Here is a 21,677-nt window from a genome sequence, read left to right on the forward strand (position 1 = left end):
ATATTAATACAATAGTGTCGTGTGCATCTATCTGCAATAATATACGCAAAGTTTGTAAAGATTATAAAAACATTTTCATGATTATAATAAAGAATTTCTCATTTTTAATTAATTTCTTAAATAATTTGGTGAGATTGTAACTAGGGCGTATATTTAAATGTAATCCAAATTTACTTTGTGTGAAACAATTTGCCGTTTGTTATTTAAGAATGCCATAATCTCTTAGTACGGAAACCCGGAGGAGATTGAAACAACCCGTCGTTAATTTACAATTGACGAAAAAAAAAATTACTTATAAAGCATTTAGGCTAGTTTAAATTAAAAATAAGAGTGTACTTGATTACACAAACTCCTTTTAATGACATGGGTTTGTTCTGTTCCATTTATTAAGCGTTTATTTATTCGATGTACGTTCCCTTCTAAAATACAAATATGGTGCTTCAGAGTTTTAAATTTTAATACTACAAACATTTACAATGATTTTGTGCTCGGAAACACCATAAGCAATCTTGACTAAATAAACAAACGGTTCAAGTAAGAAACAACACATTCGCCTTTATTCTATCATTCCATTGCCTAAATACAAAAGTATAAAATCATATACTGTTTGAAAATAATGGACATATTTTACAAAAAAATATATATAAACTTATCCTCATTTTTGTTTACTCTTTAGTTAGACACAGCCAGGATTTGTTAAATCCAAAAACAAAAAAAAAACAAAACAAAACAAAAATCAGCTCAGTAAAATTGACATCGGGTGTGCTGTTGCTTAATTGTCATTTCGTATGTTCTTCTAAAAAGGGGTCACTTAGACACGAGAGCTCCATTTGTTAGTTCTCACCACGCTCTAATTCCTTGTAATGTTGCCTGAAAGTGTCCCTGTTGGCTCAAGGTTCCATCCGCGTTGCCCATGCCGAGATTCATATTCACAATGTGGCCGCTGGCTTGTGTGGCACTAGGGCCGGCTGGCACCCCTGGATAACTGCAACTGTACGGATTGTTGCCGTAGCCGCCATAATAGGTGTTGTACTGATAAGTGCCAACTGTTACGTTGTATGGGGGGGTGTATGTCTGCGATCCCGTTAGGCAAGGTTTGCCATCCCGCACGAGCACCGGCACTGCCACCCTTCGTGGTGGGGGAGGATGTCCAGCTAATTCAAGGGACTTATCTTGTCTCTGCCGCTTACACTTATATCTCCGGTTCTGGAACCAGATTTTAACTTGGGTGGAGGTGAGCTTGAGGACGCCGGCGAGGTGGTCGCGCTCAGGCGCAGACAGGTACCGCTGCTGTTTGAAGCGACGCTCCAGCTCGAACACCTGCGTCTGAGAGAAGAGGACCCGCGGCTTCCTGCGCTGTCTTTGCTTCGGTCGGTCCGAGAAAATGTCGTCGCTCTTCTTGTTACAGTCCGGCGAGTCGCCATGCACACAGGTGCCTGCAATACAAAAAAAAGAGGTAATTTCAAGAGATGCTCAGTTAATGCTTTAAAATTAATGGCAAAAACTAAGATGCGCAGGACGGCTGTTCCATATGCTGCAAGGCCTCAAGCAAAACATGAATGTATGATTGAAGATGTAGCGTAAATAACGGATTTGTAAAACTGGCTGAATGAATAAAAACGTAATATGACAGATGTCTTATATCCTCAAAGAACTTTGGTATTTTAAAAGTTAAAACGTCGTTGAATGTATATCAATAGCTAGGATATATTCAATTTTTATCATACACACTATGTATAATTTTTTGCTATGCAATTATTGTTTTGTTTAAAACCGAAAGTAACATTATTCGTGACCTGAAAATAATTAGACATTTCCCAATAGCAATTTCGTCTTTACATTTCACGCCAAAGCCACGTAACGCCTGACTTACAGCTATACTGTACACGGTTCCACAATAAGGTTATTTAAACCCTTCTTTCACGTGCCAGCCTTGTACGTTGCTTTCGCAGTATCTTGTATACTGTTCACTTCATGTATATAGTGCTTGCGCATATTGTTTGTGAGATTAATGTTTTGCTGCAAGTTTATTTGAAAGTTTATTCGTTTCTGGCAGCAAATAAAAGCACATCAATTTACAAGAAGTATTAATTTTGAGAGACTGTAACATCTCATATACCTACAAATGTACCAGTGTTAATATAGAAAATGACAATACGCACATTATTCGCAGATTAAGTACAAATGTAAATGATGGTACATATTTTAAACGAATTCCATATTATTATTTTGTACAACGCTCCGACTGAAATATAGTTGGAGTAAGCGCGACGGTGACGCCGCTCACCTGGGTCGTCGCTCGGATCACTCTCTTCCAGCGGTGAGCTACAATGCCCCCTCAGGATGTCAAAGCTGTCCGACTTTACGGGGAATTTTGCTTGTCCGGCCGGCGTGCACGGCGGTTTCTCCGGACTGTACAGGACCTCCATGCTTTGCTGCATGCACTGCGAAGACTGAATAGGTGGGACATCCTGGTCTGGAAGAAAAAATCCTTGCTGATGGAAAGCGTGGTGGGAGTTCTGTTGCTCCAACTTGAGAATGTCCTTAACAGAGAACGGCGTAGAAGTCATAGGACTAGGAAGCATCACTGGCAACAACCGGAGAGACTTCTCGAGAAAAATATAGCGTGAATCTATAGCAGATTTTAAAGCCGCATCAAGACCTTAGTTCATTTGACAAGTTGGCGCAACAGTTGTTCAATCTTTGTGCGGTGGGCTTCCCCTCGGCCGGGGTTTACCTTTTCAGTACTGAGCACTTCCTCCAACAGCCATTAGCCAAGCAATGAGCACGTGGTACTGGGCACACTTAAATCTGGCTTTTTTTTTTAAAACCACACCCATTTCCATCCAGGACGGAGTGGTCGGAATGCAGAAGCGCAGCCTTTGTCCAGAAATACACCCCAGTTATTCACTTCTGTACTTAATCTTCATTTGGTCAAATTATGTGTATGTGCCTCGTTCCTGTTGGATGTCTTTTTCTTCGGCGAAATGATTGGGGGTGCTGTATTGATATCAAAAGCGGGTTGCAGGTGTACCTGCCGTATTTCCTCATAACCCCCACCCCATCCACTACCAGTTGTACTCACCATAATGCAGATGTGTTCATTCGATGGTAAATACGCATTATAAATAAAGGCTAAGCTTTAGATATTATACTTTTTAAATTTGTAAGAATGTTGATAATATGGTGTTTTTTCTTCACTAAATGGCACTGATATGTTTGGAGCTCTGGACATTATCCAGATCGTTTCACAGCACCACTTCCGACGATCACTGCTCATAGCCGGTTTCAGACACTATTAGCCCCTTACGGGGTTTCGTCGGGGCTATTTGATCAGTGTTTGTTTTGCTTATCGATGGATCCTATACTGATAGTTGGTAGTACTATGAGATGGTGAAAGAGTCAAACTGACAGAACAATAGGAAGGGAATCGAGGAATTATAAAAATTAAGTAAGTTCTTCCTTCAATGTCATGTTTATGTTAAAATAAGACGACTGGATAGGCAAGGCAAGAGGCTTTGAAGAAGCTCATCATCGCTGGTACTGTGTGCCAATAAACTAGGACGAATTCTTAGAATGTATGTTTGCATTTTTAGGTACTGGATGTTCAGAATTAACCCCTATGTACTGAGTGAAACCTCGGTATCTTTTTATTTCAGTGACGAAAAAGTAATTTTTTTGAAGTAACATTTATACATTTGCTTCTGTATATTTCAGCCGTATTTGTAATAGGTCTATTATTATATGCGGTTGGGTAAAATTGTTTTTAAAAGTCTGTATGATTTTAATTAGTCTAAATTAACGCCGGATAACCTCAAATACAATAATGAATATCACAAACAATATTATGATAATGCCGTTCTTTTAGACTAGAAGATCTGATACAGAGTAAAATCTTAAAGGCACGGGCCTTTTAGAACAAGGGAACTCGTGCATACAAATGTATTTGCGTGCCATTTAAACAGACTGTCGTGTTGTTTTTTTGTGTTCTCCTAATGATTTACAGAGCTTTAAATGGTCTCAGTTAAAGTAAATAATCTCTTCTTCAGCGAGTCTAAGCAAACACGAGAAAAGATTTCAGGGTTCCAAGTACTATGTCCCAAATTCTCTATCAGGGTTATCCTAGCTGCATTACGTCCCCGTCATTGCGATCCAAAATAAACTTGCCAGATGCTAACGAAAGAAGCGTTAAAATGATCCCTCAAAGAATACATCCTTTGGCTTTGTGTTTATTGAAACTGTGCTAAATTAGTATACAGGTCCTCACGGTTGGCTGACCCGGCCACGCAAGGTGTATGTTCCGCTGGTTTACACCAACACAGACGTCCAACAAACTATTAGTCTACACAGGCCACAACAAACAGTAACATTACACCTGATGTTGTGGATGTGAAGAGGCCGCGGCGCCAGGCCGCAATGCTTGGCTGAGACCGAGATGAACAAGAACGGTCCAGGAAAATGGCTTCATCCTACCATAATGAGCTGTGTCTCAAAGGGATTACAGGACAGTAGGGGAGCTGGGAAGCGCGCTGCCGCCTCCTGCGATTCCCGCTGCCGTGTCTCCCGGTGGTTCTTCCGTTGGACTTCCACATAGTGTAATTTCAAGCCAAAGACCACACAAAGGGAACAAGTGTCATTATTATTATTATTATTATTATTATTATTATTATTATCAATTTTCGTTTAGTTGAAGTGAGGAACACAAACATTCTAGCAAAGTTCAGCAGAATATGCTAACCGGTGTTTACGGTGATATTACGGATAATACGATGTTATCGAGGAGAAAAGGTAGCCAAACAGAGAAAACGGCTTCAGAACTCCGGACGAAGCTCCCCGGCACTAAAGGCGGACTGCAGATGAGGAGGCCTTCTCGCTTCAGTGTTTCAGTCGGAGACCAGCCGACGGCAACTAGAGTTTGTCGTCGACATTGTTATTGTCATTGTCATTGTTATTTCTTCTCAATTTAATAATAATAATAAATTGTTGTTGTTGTTATTGTCGTCGTTGCTGTTTTTGTTTAGTATAGGCCCACGTGTTTCAACAAATGCTTTTTGGTACCATACCAATAATACGCATGCCTAAGGATCGGTAATACTCTTTTTTGTTCTTCACTATAATTAGGCGTATTGCACATGTTTTTGCTTTTCTGTCTAATACGGTTAAAGGAGGAAAACGCCAGACATAAAATCTCACGTATATTTTTTTAGTCTCAGAATAATGCAATTTTACTTTCACGAGCTGTATGTCTGAAAAGAACTTGTAACTTCTTATTCTTCTTCTTATTATTATTGGTATTAATTTCAATAAATATAAAAACCGGCGGTGGTTTTATGTATGAGGGTTTAAACGAATTATTTTAAAATTTGATTTCAGCAGTTATGTGTTTCTTATTTTTCCCTATGGACGCTGGATTAAACCGTAATTTAAATTATATTAAATGAGGTACAGGTTACAGGTTAGAATGCCCTATAATTTATACTAAGCAGAAATTCACAGTGCGGTTGAGTTAAAGCGATGTGGCCCCATCAACACGGGAGCCATCATAGACCAATCTGAGGCGGCTGTGGGCACGATCTGCGAGACAACTTCAATAATGGTAATATTAAGTAAATATCAAAGCAGATATCTAAGTAGATCATCTGTCTAATAACCGAAATGTTCTATACTGCTTCCCTAATAAAGAAAATGTAAATATGTTCGGCATCTTTTTTTTTTTATTTTTTTTTTTATTACAAAATAAAATATGACGCTATAGTTAAAATTCCAACTGTGGTCTTTTTCCTATGTATTATGTTGCATTGCATTATGTTAATGTTATGTTTACTGATAAATGATATTTTATATTTCACCGTACAGGTCCACTATTTTCAATCTTTCAAAACCTACAGTACAAACCTCGACTTGCATGTAGCCTATCTGACAGCCACCGGTAAATTACTAACGAATAAAAGATTAAAGTTTTCTGGAACTTCTTAGGACATCAATACTGGTCCGTTATTTTATCTAATTTTGCCTCATAATAACAGCGGCTAGCTGTTTATTTTAGCGTTTTAACAATGGGTAAATGCAAGATAAATATGTTAACCTGCCGAATTTTCCGAACAGTAGCCAGAAATAAATTTCGTGGAGGGACCAGCACCCCCCAGTAGATTTTTTCGTTTAGGAAGGGAGGTCCCCTTACTTAGATTTTGCTGACCGAAAGGCTGAAGCAAATTTCGAGGCGGTTCAATCTCGTGATTTAACTACGTGGCTACATGCTCGATAGCTAACAAATTTCTGAGGGTGGGGGTTCAAACCTGTCATTTTACTACGTGGTTAAATGTCTGGTTCTATATCCCTAAAAGTTCTTTTTTTAAGGTCTACATATCCCCATAAACTGCACATCAAACCCTGAAAATTCGTATCTAAGAGATATCATCAACTCAGAACTAATATGTAAATAATGGATGTTGTGTTTAATGTTTCGATCCGCGTGTGAACGCCAACTGATATAATTGTAAAATGGTGATGATGTAGCTCATAAATTAGTAACACATATTCATATATGAGTATATTTACTTGTGTATATATATACTTGTGAAGTATCTTAATATGTTTGTGTGGGTAATAAATTTATATGGCACTTGAAAGGCACGTTTTTCATGCAAATGTCTTTGTATGATTACCGCTGATAAGATGATTTGTATCCAGGAAAAACTGCAACAATCAATCCTTAATATGTGTTCTTTAGTGTTGTATTTTGGCAGGGACAGAAATTAATATCGTACAGTTCCAGAGAAATTATCGCAGAAGGCGTATTCGCTAACCCACCGAGGTGTAACAAAAAACTGGACCGCTATTGTTTCATTGTCAACCTTTGCAGTCCAGGGAAGCTCAGAAGTGGAACGAGGGAGAACCTGGGGGATTTGAAAGTGTCCAGTTTGATGACTTAATGACTTAATTGCGCCTCCATGCTGTGTGAACGCTCAGAGCACCGAGCCGACGCTACCCACCCAGAGCTTCGGCGGCTCCTCTAGTCTTACAGAGGATCCCCCTTACTTAATCCCGCCATTTGTTCCGTCACCGTAACACAAGAAGCAAGTTAAGTAACGATTGCCACAAAATACCCTAATTAATCATAAAGGAGCATAGGTGGCTGATAGCTACTGAAAGGAGAGTCAAGTTTTCAGATCTATTGAGGTATGCCAGAAAGATCCTTCTCCCGACCAATTTGTCACCAGAGATCTTCATCAAAGTGTTATTTGAGATTCCGATCTTTGAGAAAGAAGAACTTCTCAATCGGAAATCTTCCCTTTTCAGCGTAATCCCATACACATGCAATTTCTGAAATACACCTGATGGTGTGTGTTCTTTTTCCCCACTGACAGCCCGCATAACTATCACAGAGTGCCAAAGACGGCCTCAGAGAGCGTGGGGGCCTCCCTCCCAGGCCTGCGTACTGCCTGACAGGCTGGGAGAGATTCTAGCAGAAAGGCATTATGGGTAGCATAGGGAAATCCATTATTCTCCAGCGAATGATTGATACTTTCTGGTCACTTAAATTTTTTTTATATACTTGCTAGTTACGAGAGGTTTTTAGGTTCCAGTTTGAATGCTAATCAAGTTTAAGTCTTTAAAGAGGAACAACACACACAAAAGTGACACGTAGACGGTGCCATCATTGTGGGGACTTCTTATCATCAGTCTCATTACAGTTCCCTTCCCCATGTCAACATGGATACAAACATACAAAAAGTTTTTTGTTAAAGAGAGAAAGCAAGGCGACAGTGCGACTGCCGTCTCTGTTTGTTACATAAGTCGTGAACCTGTACATGCATACATACGGACAACAGACACGCTTACTGACACTCTCGCACAGTGAGACACAATAACAACAAAAAGACCCTTAGAAGGTCTTCTGCAGAAGATAACAGCCAGCACTTCGCCCTCAGTGGAAACTGAAAAAAAAAACGAATCCAGTCACTTTCAGGTGGGTTTGGGGCTTCTATGTGGCTTTTTAGCGTTAGCTTGCTGTGTGATGTTTGTTTGTTTGTTTGTTTGTTTTTGTATACATGCCCCTCCCCCTCCATTGTCTTAGCGTAATTGACTTCAAGTGGCCAAACCCACAACTAAACCAATTAGCTAAAGGTACTTGGTTTCAGAAAGCTACTGTAGGGATCATTTACAAACACTAAAGTGATACCATCCTGTTTATTGGCGTTAATTGCGGATGTTGGGCTAATAAATAGCAGATTTGTCTTAATGTTTGTGGGTATGTTGCATTATGATGCAACATTGTGATAAAAGAAAAAACCGATAAATATCAGGTACAATGGAAACAAAACCCACAACTTTTGAAAAGATTTTGTTTCGTGACGGGTTTTTAAATTTAATTGAAACTGATGGATTACTGTCTTTCAATCCCAACCCCAGGTGAATTTTAATCGGCAGTATCTGCATGACGCCCAGGTAGCAGAGGTTTCGAATTCCAGTGAGCGGAGCTGTCGTCCATCTCCTGTTTCCAGCGAGCTACAGCCATCGCTCTCTGGGCTGCGCCACTTACTCTCAGACAGGAAGTTGTTGGGACAAGAGAAGGCAAGATTGACGGGCTGCGTATTATTGATGAAGTTAATTGGGCGCACACACCCGGGTACGTGCATATATACACATATGCGTAGGGATATAAGTGCAGATGCATTCGTAAACGTATTTATATGTGGCCCGAGGACAGGGCTTTTGAATTTAGGATCTGAAATGGTGGCATTTTTTTGGTGAAATGAAGAAGGAAGGAAATTCATTTTGCCACGAGGAGAGAGGGGAAAATTACCCATTGTTGTTCTTTTGAGTAAGGCATTTAAAATGGATTGCCTCATTAAATACATAACCCTATACGTAGGTAACATTATACGCTATTTAAAAGCATAGTTAGGAAAATGAATTTAAAAAAAAAAAAAAAAAAAAACTGAAGGTAACTGCCTAGTGTGGACAAAATTACACAGATACCCAACAACATTTTAATATCAATGACCCAGTAAGAACCAAGGCCTCCCTTTGCCTTCAGAACCTCTCCAGTCCTCCTCGGAACGCTGTCGTACAGGTCCTGAGCTGTTTGCGATGATTTTGGGCCATTTTTCAATATGGACAGCTTACAGTATTGAGTTGAAGGGACTGGAAATCTGCTTCACACAAGGTGTGAAGTCCTGCAACCCCGAGCCCCAGGCTGCCGGTATGTTCCAGGGTCCTTGTCCACGTATGAGTCCCCCGAATCATTCACGGTGTCCTCCTCATTTATGGCAGAACAGAGAGGCCATGGAAGGCATCAGACATCATCCTGGAGGTCGTGAAAGCCACCTTTTAATTTAGCTAGCAGTGTATTTTTGGGCATTATAATCTCAGAATATGGGGATTTAACGTGGGAACAATGTCCAGTAAAATGTTGTATCCCCTGCCCGTCGTGTGATGAAATCATTGGACCTAACGATTCCCGTAAGGTGGCTGCTCATACCATTATGGGCCCCCCTCCTACACTTTTTAACCGCTGGCGACAGATGTTGTGAGTTGGCGGCGTCCTTTGTGTTTCTCCTGAAATTAAACTCATCCCAATGTAGGAAAAAGGGTACAAGCTGCGTCCAGAGAGCAGCTCAGCCACAGATTCCTACTCTGTGAAGCTTGTGACGTAATTTCAGTTAAGACTGAGTTACAGAGATGCTGATTCAGTTGTTTAGCAGCGATGCTATGTGTCCGGCCATCTCTGAGGATGATGCTGTTTCTTTGCCTGGTACCGTTTGACCCATGACGTTTGGCACATGATGTCATAATTTTAGAGACCGCGCCCCTTGACACATTGAATAATTTTGTGCTTGTCACCGATGTGCCTGCGATTTGGGTGCCAAATATTTGGCATCGACGTGAAGTCGGCTACTTTCCTCAAGTTACTTCGAAAACTCGCATATCAAAGTGCGGATCGTCAGCCCTTTTTACGGCCGACACATGCTGCTAATTGGCCTTCAGCCTGACGTGAGTCACCTTCGTAGCCATTTTTGTAATTGTGATTTAGTTACATCAAAGTTGAAATCCTTTTTCATGTGGTGTTTCAGTCATTTTGTCCCCCTGCCCCCCCCAGCTAAGAAGCAGAATGAGCAGCAGAGACAGAAAGGCCTGTAGCTTTTGCACACAATGGATGGAAAAATGTCACTCCTGCCTTTTATCTGCAGAATTCAGGTGATGTAGCCCAGTGGTCCTCCAGCCAATCCTCAGCCCCTCAGGGCCAGTCCGCATTTTACTCCAGCCCACCTGCTTGCCAGAGCCAGTTAAACTGGGACTTTATAATTAGTTGGCCAGTAAAATCAGGTGCGCAGGTGGTGGAACTGGTCAAAAATGTGAATTGACTTGGGGGTGGGGGTGGTGGCTGGATTAGATTACCTTGAACAGTAGAGAGGTTTGAAGCAGCCGGAGTGACGGCTAATCAGAGAGGCTAATTCCAGTCCTGATCCCACACGTGGCCAATAGAGGGTCCCCTTTCCCCATCGCCTGCCTTTTAGAATGGTACAGTGGTAGCTTTTGTGTCTCCACACCTCCAGAACCAACCCCCAACCCCCCAGGTCAGAGTGCCTGTCACCTTAAGGAGTGCAGTCATAGCCAGACCACACAATGCTGGTATGAATGATGTCCTGGTGTTATATATCTGCAGACCCCCCCCCCCCACCTACCATAATGAGGTTTAAGGCCTGAAGAAAAGTTTTTTTTTTCTGATTTAGCAGCATTCAAGAAACAGTGATTTTAACACATAAGAGAATTTCTCGGCGGGACCTTTCAGTTTGCGACCCTCTCTCAGAGTTGGGGACTGATGCACGCTCCCCAGCTAGTAAATCTCCGGAACACAAGGTCTGATCTCATTCTTAGCAGACACACACACCTGTATATATGTAGCTCTTTTAACTGTACATGACTTGTATAAATACTGTATATCACCAGACTCAGTGTGATTTTTTTTTTCCAACCCTCTGGTCTTTGCAGGCCGATCATGTCCAGGGGCCTGGATACCCTGGAAGATTCACTGGCCCCAGCACTTTAAAGGGGCCGCTCAATATGTAAAATTATACTGGGAGGGGCAAACAAGGTGACATTTTGTCAGACGGCCCAGAAATGCTCGGTACGCCTCTGCACATGTCAGTCCATTTCATCTCATCACACGTGTCAGATTTTGCTACTACACCCTTTGTGCTTTTTGGTACATTTATCTGTGTTTGGCTACAATAGCTGAAGCTAAGTTTTAAGGTGTGGCGCAGGTTGCTTAGCTGAAACAAATATAAAGCTAAAAAATGTGCGCATATTCATGCCAGAAAGGCAGCCCGGTCCTGCCCCTCACTGCCCCCAGCTACAGCCGCACTGGCCCAATCAAGCCAGGCGAGGACCAATTAGAGAGTCAGTGCAGAGGCTCCAAGGGATGGCAAGGAGGGGAACGGTGGAAGTTCTTTTAAATCCAGGCTTTTGTGGTACCTGAAACAAAGGCTTATACTGGCACTTCCCATCCCTGAACACTCCCCAAGCTACACACACCCTGGTGTGTCACACACTTTAATTAGATTCTTCTTAAAGTCAACATATTATATTTGAAAGTTATATGGTCCCGAGTGTATTGCTAATGTAGGGTCTAACTTCGTACCCGAATTCTGCCTCTTAAGTGATGACACGTCCCAGTGAACCTGTGAGTATCTCCAGTGCAGTGCTCAGGAATAAGGTCAACTCTACCCCCCCCCCCCCCCCCCCCAAAAAAAAGGATTAATAGGTAGAGGATTAATCTATTTTGTATAGATTTATGTGTTGAAATTGGTCCACACTGCAGTAAAATTAGGAAACGTATGACATGTCGTAAAGGAAGCGGAGGATAAGCAGTGAGAGAATGTTAAATCACCGGTGGATTTCTGTGAGCTGCAGGGGCCAGGACCCGTGGGAAGGGTGTTCTGCTCTTCATCACAGACACTGCTCCCTGCTCCTTGTGCTGACAGACCTGCCGCCGTTAGGATGGACCCCCATGGCCCTTTGGAGCAACCGGGATCTCATACCCCGTTGTCCTGGCCGTCCTACCTTCATGGCCTGAAGTCACTGAATTCACTACACCTTTGTAGTGTCCATCTTTGGTCTCATTTGAGGTCCGTCTCTGATGTTAATTCACTCACGTTTTTTTGGCAACATCACTATGGCGGGGGGGCTCTGTTTTGTAGACCACTCTTGAGGTTGTTTAATGTTCACTCCTCAGAATTTCCTCATCAGTGAGTGTCGCCACGGTATTGCAGCTGATTGTAAATCAGCATGGTTTGTTTTCCGTTATTATCATGGCAAAAAAGGGGGGAAAACAGGATGTTGCACAAAAGTCTTTGTTTTGCGTTGTATGCTGTAAAAAAAATGAATTAACAAGGCCTTACGATGTTGTGACAGCCGATGAAAAGGACTGTAAATTGTTTTCATTCCATGATGGTTCGTTTTATGTTGTTTGATACGTTTTGCTTATTCTAAAAGGAAACTATTTTCCATATAGAGGGAATGTGGCAAAATAACAAATAAAAAAATCCCTCAGCCTGAGAGACATGATGCTCTACACTGACGGCGCCTTATCCTGTGAATATGGGAAACCAAACCATTGTTTCCAGTCTTTCTTCCGGATAGATGTTTCTGTGCCAGCAGCAAAACATTCTCATCTCACAAACATTACATTTGCTTCCCTAGAATGATGTTTCTATTCCCCACAAAGACAAGATAACCAATTGATAAAGATTTATATGACTTTTTAGATAGCTAGCACGCATGGGGGCTCAGTCAAACACCATGTAACCAAGGTACTGAAAGGTTCTTTGTGTCAGTGCTGGTTTTGCAGACATCATAGCGAGTATTTTGAGCTATGGTGCACAAAGAAAGGCCTCTACAGTTACCAGACCTCTGGCTACTACTCATTATGCATTAATATTCTGGAATTAATGATAAATTCTACTCTGTATTCAGTTTTGGTAGATTTTATCGTATAAGAATTATGACATCCGAATTACGACATTTCTATCAGTTTGCTAAGAAAGCTACAGATCCACGTGCCAGCTGCTTATCCTGGCCTGGGTTGGAGCGGGTCTGGAGTCTCAGGCAGGGGTGTTACCCCCGGATGGGGGTTTTGGTAAGAAATATCTGTTTGAATATTAAGGTAGTAGTAGCATAAATTATACATTTGGAACCACTAGATGTCCTCAGTGGGCCAAGTTAAGAGTTTAAGCATTTTTAGTTCTCTTCCAGCATCAAAGCTTCAACTAAAAATTATATTATGCCTCTTCATACCTTTTAATTGCAGCAGTACATGTTTTGATGTGTTTCTGTGAGTAAGGAAGTATTTATACCATTTATAGAGTATTTCCAAGAGTCCTGTTAGTTTCGACTTGGCCCAAGTCACTCACACATTGTCATGAGCTATCAGAGGATGGAGCCCCAGGCAGGTGCTTGGGCGAACATGAAAGGGGTTAACTGGACTGAACAGGAGCAGGGAAAGAAATGGGCAAGAATAAGCAAGGGATCAAAACATGAAGGTGAGTACTGGGAAGGACACGAATGACTGGAATGGGGCTGATGAGATAAACAGGTACTTAAATACTAAGGCTAATGAGGGGTAACAAGAAACAGGCGCGGCTCATGAGGGGCACTTTAGGGAGGAGACAGGAGGGTCAGGCGGACATGAGGGGCAGGATGTGACACCCGTGAGCTGTGAGAACTTGCATGGCATTATATAGGCTACTTATATAGGCTACCCATTTTCTGTAACTACTTGTCCTATTCAGGTTTGTGGGGGTTTGGAGCCTATTCCGGAGCCTATCCCAGAACCTATCCAGGAGGCTATTCCGGAGCCTATCCCGGAGCCTATCCCAGAGCCTATCCAGGAGACTATCCCGGAGCCTATCCCAGAACCTATCCAGGAGGCTATCCCGGAACCTATCCCAGAGCCTATCCCGGGGGCTATCCTGCAGCCTATCCTGGAGGCTATCCCAGAGTCTATTCCAGAGCCTATCCTGGAGGCTATCTTGGACGCTATCCCAGGGGCTATCCCGGAGGTTATCCCAGAGTCTATTCCAGAGCCTATCCTGGAGGCTAACCCAGACGCTATCCCAGGGGCTATCCCGGGGGCTATTCCGGAGCCTATCCCGGGGCCTGTCCTGGAGGTTATCCTGGAGCCTATCCCGGTGGTTATCTCAGAGCCTATCCCGGGGGCTATCCCGGAGGTTATCCCAGAGCCTATCCCGGAGGCTAACCCGGAGGTTATTCCAGAGCCTATCCCGGAGGTTATCCCAGAGCCTATCCCAGGGGCTATCCTGGAGGCTAACCCGGACGCTATCCCGGAGGCTTCACAGATGGAAGGCAATCATGCAGCTACCAACTTGTGAATGGCGTGTGGCTTCCGTGGCTTTTACATTGTCATTTACATTACCTTTTTAAAATCTCTGAATATAAACTGTCACCTTTGACACTACAGAGGGAGTTTTGCCAGTCAATAAGTAATTTATAAGAGTAATTTTAACTAAATAGTATTATTTTCCAACAAATCGGAAATCTCATCAGGTGTTGCTGTTGTTATGAAGAATAAACATTTATTTTTGTTTAGAAGTTTGACAGAGGCTGATAATTAGTATTTTCTCACTGAAGAGAAGTAGTAACATCTCCTCGAGGGGGAGTTTTTTTCCCTCTTGTCTGACTGGTGGACGGCATGATTTGATTACTTCAGACTCATTGTAGAAAATGACTGCTTATTGCCGAAGTAGATTATATCCAGGAACCGTTTGGGATAGCCAGCATACAGGTGTACACAGAGGTGAAATAAAGTAGGGTGGAAAGCACCAGTGAAAAATGGTAAAACTAAAAGAAAATTTGTGATAATTGACATGAATTGTAAGAGATGTTATTTCACAAGGGCTCTGTGGGCAGCAGTGTAACCGCACACCTGCATGCACGTGGGTGCAGTCTGCATGTCCTCCCCATGTCCTCATGTCCTCGAACTGCCATCTCTCCGTGGATCAAAGTGAGTCAATATATTAAAGTTTGCTTTTTATATACCATTATATTTTTTCATTAAAAAAAGGATTAACGCAGGTACTGAGATTTGGATAAGTGGTATAAGTCGTTTGGATTACTTCATAAATATGATTAAACTTTGCATTACGCAAACATCATAAAAAAAAAGATAAATTCCACAATAATTTCGTCATATAAATTACTATAAAAAAGAAAACCATTAACAAGGTGGCAACACAAACCTCAATCTACAAATGCCAGTTTCTTATGAGCTGTGCGTTACCTTAAGCGGCCGTACGCTGCCCTCTAGCGTTTAACTTGCGACACACGCCGCGTAACAACAATAATCTTCCAGCGGTTTGGAAGCATTAATATAGACTTGGACATATGCGTAACATTTGAACTTTGCCTTGTATTTTGAGCAAACGATATCAGGAATTATATATTTTGTGTTTCTAGCATAATTTTATAATTAATTTCTTTCAAAGATAATTTCAAATTCATAATGCTGCTTTAATTTTCAAAGGCTACAAGTTTGCTAGAACACTTAATTGCATTACTATCAGACACTACATGGCGATTCATTGTAATTTCCCTGATGGGGGGATCGGTGATGCTCAACCCGCCAGAAACCCTGTGCACCTCGCATTGGTGTAGCTTTCAGTTGACATGGGGCTCGCAAAAAGTCTGGATCTGGTACCTGGTTCATTGCTACATTCTTCACGTTGTTTTCTTACCCATATAAGGTGGTAATATTGCTTTATAATTCCACACCAGTAGGTGGTGATGTGTCAATTAAGTTTATTATTTTTTATATGTATTCTCTGCGCCGCGACCCAGTTGGAGGATAAATGGATGTATTTATTGATCATTAAATTTAATATATAGGAACACAGTGTGCATTTAAATGTGGGTTTTAAGTTCAGAGTTGCACCGGCCCATTTCCCACCCGATGGAGCTTCTCTTTGTGCCGTTGTGTTAGAGGACATCGCTAAAAGCACATCGTGATATTTTATTCTTTTAACTCCATTGTGCGACGTTTAGAGAAGCCGTTCAGACACCTGTTACAAATCACGGCCTACTTCACGTACCTGATAAAAGACAGAACCAGTCTTACAGCTTATATGACATTTCATCCAAGAAAATAAGTGGTGACACTATTGTTAAGTACAGTAGGAAATAAGGTGGGGCGACTGAACAAAGCGACAGGTCACTTTTTTGTTGTTCTCTCAGCGAAGCTTCGTATTTTAATTTTCAGCTTACAAGCTGTCATATCAGGATGGAGGACGTGCATATGCACTTTACAGCAGTATATATATCTGAAAAGAGAACATCTACATAGGTAGGGATGATATTTCACGTTTGAATTGGTAAATGATTGACACTACTGCAATTAACAATGTCATAAAGTCGAGTTCCTTCAGGATATGAATCACGTGACTGGCATTTCTAATTACAACAAGCGTACTGAGCTTTAGGCCTACTCCTGGAAGGGGGCGGAACTTTCTAAACACTGAAAAACAAGTCGCCGAGGGCACCAGATGCAGGGCAAATGAATGAAGATTAAAGATTTTCATTTGTCACGTGCATGAATATAGTGGCACAACAGCAGTGAAATGAATCTGCCGAAACTCCGGATTGTGCAGTAAGCAGGGTAGAAGGAAAACTTAGACAAATTAGATGACATAAATTAACAAAATAAGTATTACAAAATCACGGGCGTTGCCGCCATTAAATCTGAGGGGGTCGTGTCCCCCTCACATTTCATAATTATTCGTTTGGACCCCCCCACATTTAACATAAAATATTAGTTTTATGCCGGTGTGTCCCCCCCCCCCCCCCCCCCCCCACATTCAAAATGCTTCTGATGCCCCTGTACAAAATATAGAACCATATCAAAAATATATAATGTAAAGATGCAAAATCACAAGACAATATCAGAAAAAAAGATGAAGTGCAGGTTGCATTGGTGGCTTGTTTTAGTTTTTAATTGGTGGTTTCAATGATCCTAATGGCCTGGGGGCGGAAGATTCTCCTCAGCCTCTCAGTCATGGTCATAAGACTCCGGAGGCGCCTGCCTGGGTCCAGCGACTGAAACAGTCTACATGGCATGGATGATGAGTGTCTTTGATAATATTTAATGCCCTGGACCTACAATGTTGTATGTAGATGTCCTGCAGTGCGAGCAATTGTGTCCTGGTGTTTCACTCAGTGCAGCATATCAGCCTCTGCGGGTCTCTGCGCTCCTCAACGTCACCACCAACTATCTAAAGCAGTAACTGGAGTTTACACAGTATACAACATCATCACTGTTCTGTATATAAATGTTTAAATGTTCCGGTAGGTCTAGTAAGAAGGTAATTTTATCTCAGCTGTTGTGAAAACTTGCTTTCTGGTCATGTTAATGAATTAATATTTGCACAACTTCACAAGCAATTCAATTTATTGTTATATAGCACCTTTCACAACAGAATCGCCCAAGGTAATCCATTGCCAAGTCGTTTATACAAACTGGTGCATTAAACTGGGAGAAGGGAAATGGTAAAAGGTCAGGGAATATTTTTTTTTGCTTTATATGCAGATTCCCCTGTGAGGTGAAATATATATTCTAATGAAATACCACATTATGATGAAAACATTTAGTTGAGGAAAATCACTGCCTGCTAGATCCTTACTGTGAGGAAACTTCACGAAATAACTGCAACCACTCCAGCTGTGAAGTTTGAATACCACACTGCGTTTGCCACATTATTCTCTTAACTACCTGGACAATCTGCCTAGTTAGTTAACTTATTAAACTGGGGGGCTAGAGATGCCGTATGGCAATGGTGTTACAGGGATGCTTGATTAGATGGGATATGTCAGGATATTATTTGTCCGACCTTTACGTGGCCTCACTCATCCCGCTCAGAATGAGGGAATAGCTGAAGAGTCTGTCTGATAGGATTCTTGTTTTTTTATTATTAAATATTCATAAAGATTGGGGCAATCAGTCACTTGGCATGTTGCCAATACTAAAAATACATTGAAAGTTTTCATTTTATTGCTAGAGATAAATAATAATAATAATAATAATAATAATAAAAAAAACAATTATCAAATTAGTTAAGCAATTACATTGGGAGCATTTGCTTTAAAGTACTCAGCCCCAGATATAATATATATGTGCACTGATCTGTATTTATAAAAAAAAACAACCTGTATTAGAAACCAAAAAAATATTTTTGCAGAATCATTGGCATGTGCCTGTCAAACTAAATATTTCTTGAAGCCATCATTAATAACTGTAAAATCAGAAAGCAGGGCTTGATCTCACCACTGCAGTGGATTATGAAATTTCTGATGGCTGTAGTAGGTGAATTTCAAAGTAGGTCTGTTGTTGATTAAAAGATTTTGGGTTTATGTCTCTATGCGATGCTTTTCTTTAATAGTTTTCAAGTGATACTGTTAAAATATCTGACATTCTGAGTTTGACTTCCTCATGAAAGTTTCTTTTGTTGAATTTCATTTCATATTGGACCCACATAAAGCGTAGTTAACGCTACAATAGTACAGCAATATTGCAGTCTGTGTTGTGAAGTAAAGATGCTTTTTGAAAATGGAATGCTGTGTTATTTCTTACAGACCAGGGAGAATTTGTGAGGCATATCCTCGACATCAACTCACAGTCATATTTTATGTGATCTTTCCACAGAGGACCTGAAGATCTAATGCTGAAAATGTGTCATCAAGTAGCTAGACCAGTGATTCCCAATCCGGTCCTCATGGACCCACAGTCGGTCCGTGTTTTTGCTCCTTCCGAGCTCCCTGCCAGACTGTCCATATTTTTGCTCTTGGTAGGGGCCTGTGATGGAATAAAAACGTGGACTGTATGTGGGTCCCCGAGGACTGGATTTTGAAACATTGAGCAAGACAGTTAAAACACCACAACATTTGACTAGCTCTTAAACGTTCATGGTCAAACTCACAACGAGCAAAACCAGTTAGCATCTTCCTGATATATATGAAAATTGTTGCTCCAGGGTGATGTAGCGACCTTCCATTTTGGTTTGATCTTAAAAAGTCTCAGAACACTTTGCCAACAAATAGACCCTTTGGTCAGTGCTGCAGTCATAATAAAGTTATGTTGATATAACTGAGCCAATGGAAAATGAAAAGGAAAGATTCGAGGTGGCAGGTGAGGTGTGGTGGAGAGCCTCTGGTCTGGCCCTTCCTGGAGAGGATTTAAAGAAATTCTGAGGCATAATTGGAACTGGTTCTGAATGATGTTTGATGGGTGGCCAGCAGGGTCCACCATGTCAAATTCTGCAGAAAAGGCTAAGTGGATAATGGAGGTTGAGGAGATGGAGTCTTCCTGAATGAGATGTGTTGGGTGCAGAGAGGAAGGGAGAACAGCTGAAGGCCAGGTTGCATGGGGTCGATTAGGTCGTCTTGGAAGAGAGATGACTGTAGCGGCAAGTGTGGTTAGAGAATTTAAAAAATATGCATGTCAAATTGTTCCTCGCCTTTCTGCGTGAAGTCTAATTTTTCGTGGAAACTCAAAATGAAGTTATTGCTTAGTCCCTTCACTCCTATTTGTGCCAAACGTCTCTTTTTAAGTGGGTGGAAACTTCGGCTGAATCTGGTTGTTGGAGGAAACTCGACTCTTGAGGTTTTGGAGAAGCCCATCTAATGTAATTCAGTGTTTTCCATTTTCGTTCAGCAGTCTACAGGCGATTAATCAACGTATGCTAGAAATTGGAGAGTGACACCAACACTTCTTTAGTTTATTTATTTTACGTCTCCCATCAATTTTGGAAATGTGTCTCTTTCTCAACATGTTTGAGCCAAATGAACATATTGCTCAAAAGAGATTGTATATCACTTACATTTTCAAAGGGATGGTCTTGTTTTGTGTGTTAAGTGCCGCCAGGTCAGGCTTGGAGAGCGGAGGTGCGGCCTGACAGCTCCAGGTTTGCGGTTTCTGATTCTGGGCCTGGTTCAGAATCTGCGCTAAACTCTTCTGTTTTTACGCCATACGTCCTGCACGTTGCAGGGTTGATTCAGTGTATCCCCCACCCTGATTGAAAAGTAGTTACTGGTTATGCATCAATGTTTTCCCACATTATTCTTTTACCATACAGGCTATTTTGAGCCTGCAGTCCATATCGGTGTTAATGTTGTGAAGGTCCATTGACGTTTTCATAAAGACACTAGTTCAATCCAAGTTAAGTTTAAGATCACTGTATCGATATTCAATTCTACGCGGTGCAAATATCAATACGGAACAAACTGTAACATTAATAGTCATTAGTTTACACAGTATATCACCGATGTAGGGAATGGAGGGCAGGAACAAATGGATCACTGAGGTCGACACAAGTCCAGTTAATGATAACTTTCACTTAGGGAATACAGCATTTGTGTTTTGTGGGCAAAGGCTAGAGGTCTGTATTCGAGAAGAAAAAGAGTATGAGACTGATATGGATCTCGTTCCTCCAATTGGAGTGAAATAGGGAAAAAAGGGAATGACTTTGGAGAGGGACCCTGAGGGAGTTGTGGTCTGGCAAGCAAGCAGGGCCCAGGAAAAGCAGACATTCTGTCTCAGCGTCCTGCAGGCATGGTCAGTGAAACCCAAGGTGAAAGGAGCCGCAGGTCGCCAAGTCTGGAGGCGGAGTCTGGAGGGGTGGTCGGTTGCCAGTCCTAAGGAGCACGACAAGGTGGAGTCCTAGAAACAAGGCCAGATGGAAAAGTGAGCAGGTCCAACTCGAGGGGAGCAAAATGATCGACGGTGTGGCAGACCTTTTCGTTGTCTCTGCGTCTTATGATTTCCTGAATTATTAGTCAATGAGGGGACCAAATGTTCACCACAATGTAATAAAAGCCCATTATTTTGATGTTGTGGGGACCATTTTTCAGGTCCCCACAAAGATCTGTGAAAGCAATCGAAAAACTAAAAATGCCAAAAGTCTCGTATTTCGTTTGATTACTTATGGGTAAGGTTTGGGCTGGGTAGGCGTTAAGGTTGTCATGTTGGGATTAGAGTTTTCCCCATAGAAATGAATGGAGATTCCCCACAAAGAATAATGACAGACCTGTGCATGCATGCGTGTGCGTGCGTATGTGTGTGTGTGTGTGTGTGTATGTAGTATGGACCTTTCCCTCTTGCCTGTATACTCCAAAAAAAGCTGCATTTATATTTTACCACAGTAATTCTGGACATTTTCTGGCAGAAAATCTGAACAAAAGAACGATAATTGGGCAACTGCTCGGTTGAATTACTTTATAACCCACACAGCTGGTGCTTTTTGGGCCGGAATATTCCCAAGGGGGAAAAAAACTGCAAGTCACTCTAAAATCCATCTGTGTGTCCATCCATCCATCCATCCATCCGTCTTCCAAAAGCGCTTCTTCGTCTTTACTGCATTGGCTACATGCCCAGCAAGATAAATATGTATGTGTGACACCATGAGCTGCGTGACAAAAGAAAGCTTATGGTAATTTGGTACAACATACTGGAACACAGGAATTTTTTCAGCTGAATACTGGTGAGGAGGTGATTTGTCTTGCTGTGTCTCCCTTTCATCATCATTCCTGATTGGCAGTGGAGTGCTTTTGATTGACTCAGAAGTCTGGCGTAGATAATTCATTTCTTTGCATTGCAATCTCTTGACAATCTT

General features: G+C 41.6%; 1 protein-coding gene and 1 long non-coding RNA gene across 2 annotated transcripts in view; one reads left to right on the forward strand and one right to left on the reverse strand.

Moving 5' to 3' along the window:
• The window catches only part of LOC111857511 (uncharacterized), a 42,164-nt gene that overhangs the window by 16,074 nt on the left and 4,413 nt on the right, over positions 1–21,677 (forward strand). The gene's annotated exons all lie outside the window — the stretch shown is intronic.
• Positions 536–2,759, reverse strand: nkx2.7 (NK2 transcription factor related 7). Its single transcript, XM_023838453.2, has 2 exons — positions 2,288–2,759; positions 536–1,436 (listed from the first exon to the last, which is right to left on the reverse strand). The coding sequence occupies exons 1-2, from the start codon at positions 2,583–2,585 to the stop codon at positions 841–843; spliced, it is 894 nt and encodes a 297-aa protein (XP_023694221.1). The 5' UTR covers positions 2,586–2,759; the 3' UTR covers positions 536–840.

The sequence above is a fragment of the Paramormyrops kingsleyae genome, chromosome 2 (assembly GCF_048594095.1).
Source record: "Paramormyrops kingsleyae isolate MSU_618 chromosome 2, PKINGS_0.4, whole genome shotgun sequence".
Classification (NCBI taxonomy): Eukaryota; Metazoa; Chordata; class Actinopteri; order Osteoglossiformes; family Mormyridae; genus Paramormyrops; species Paramormyrops kingsleyae.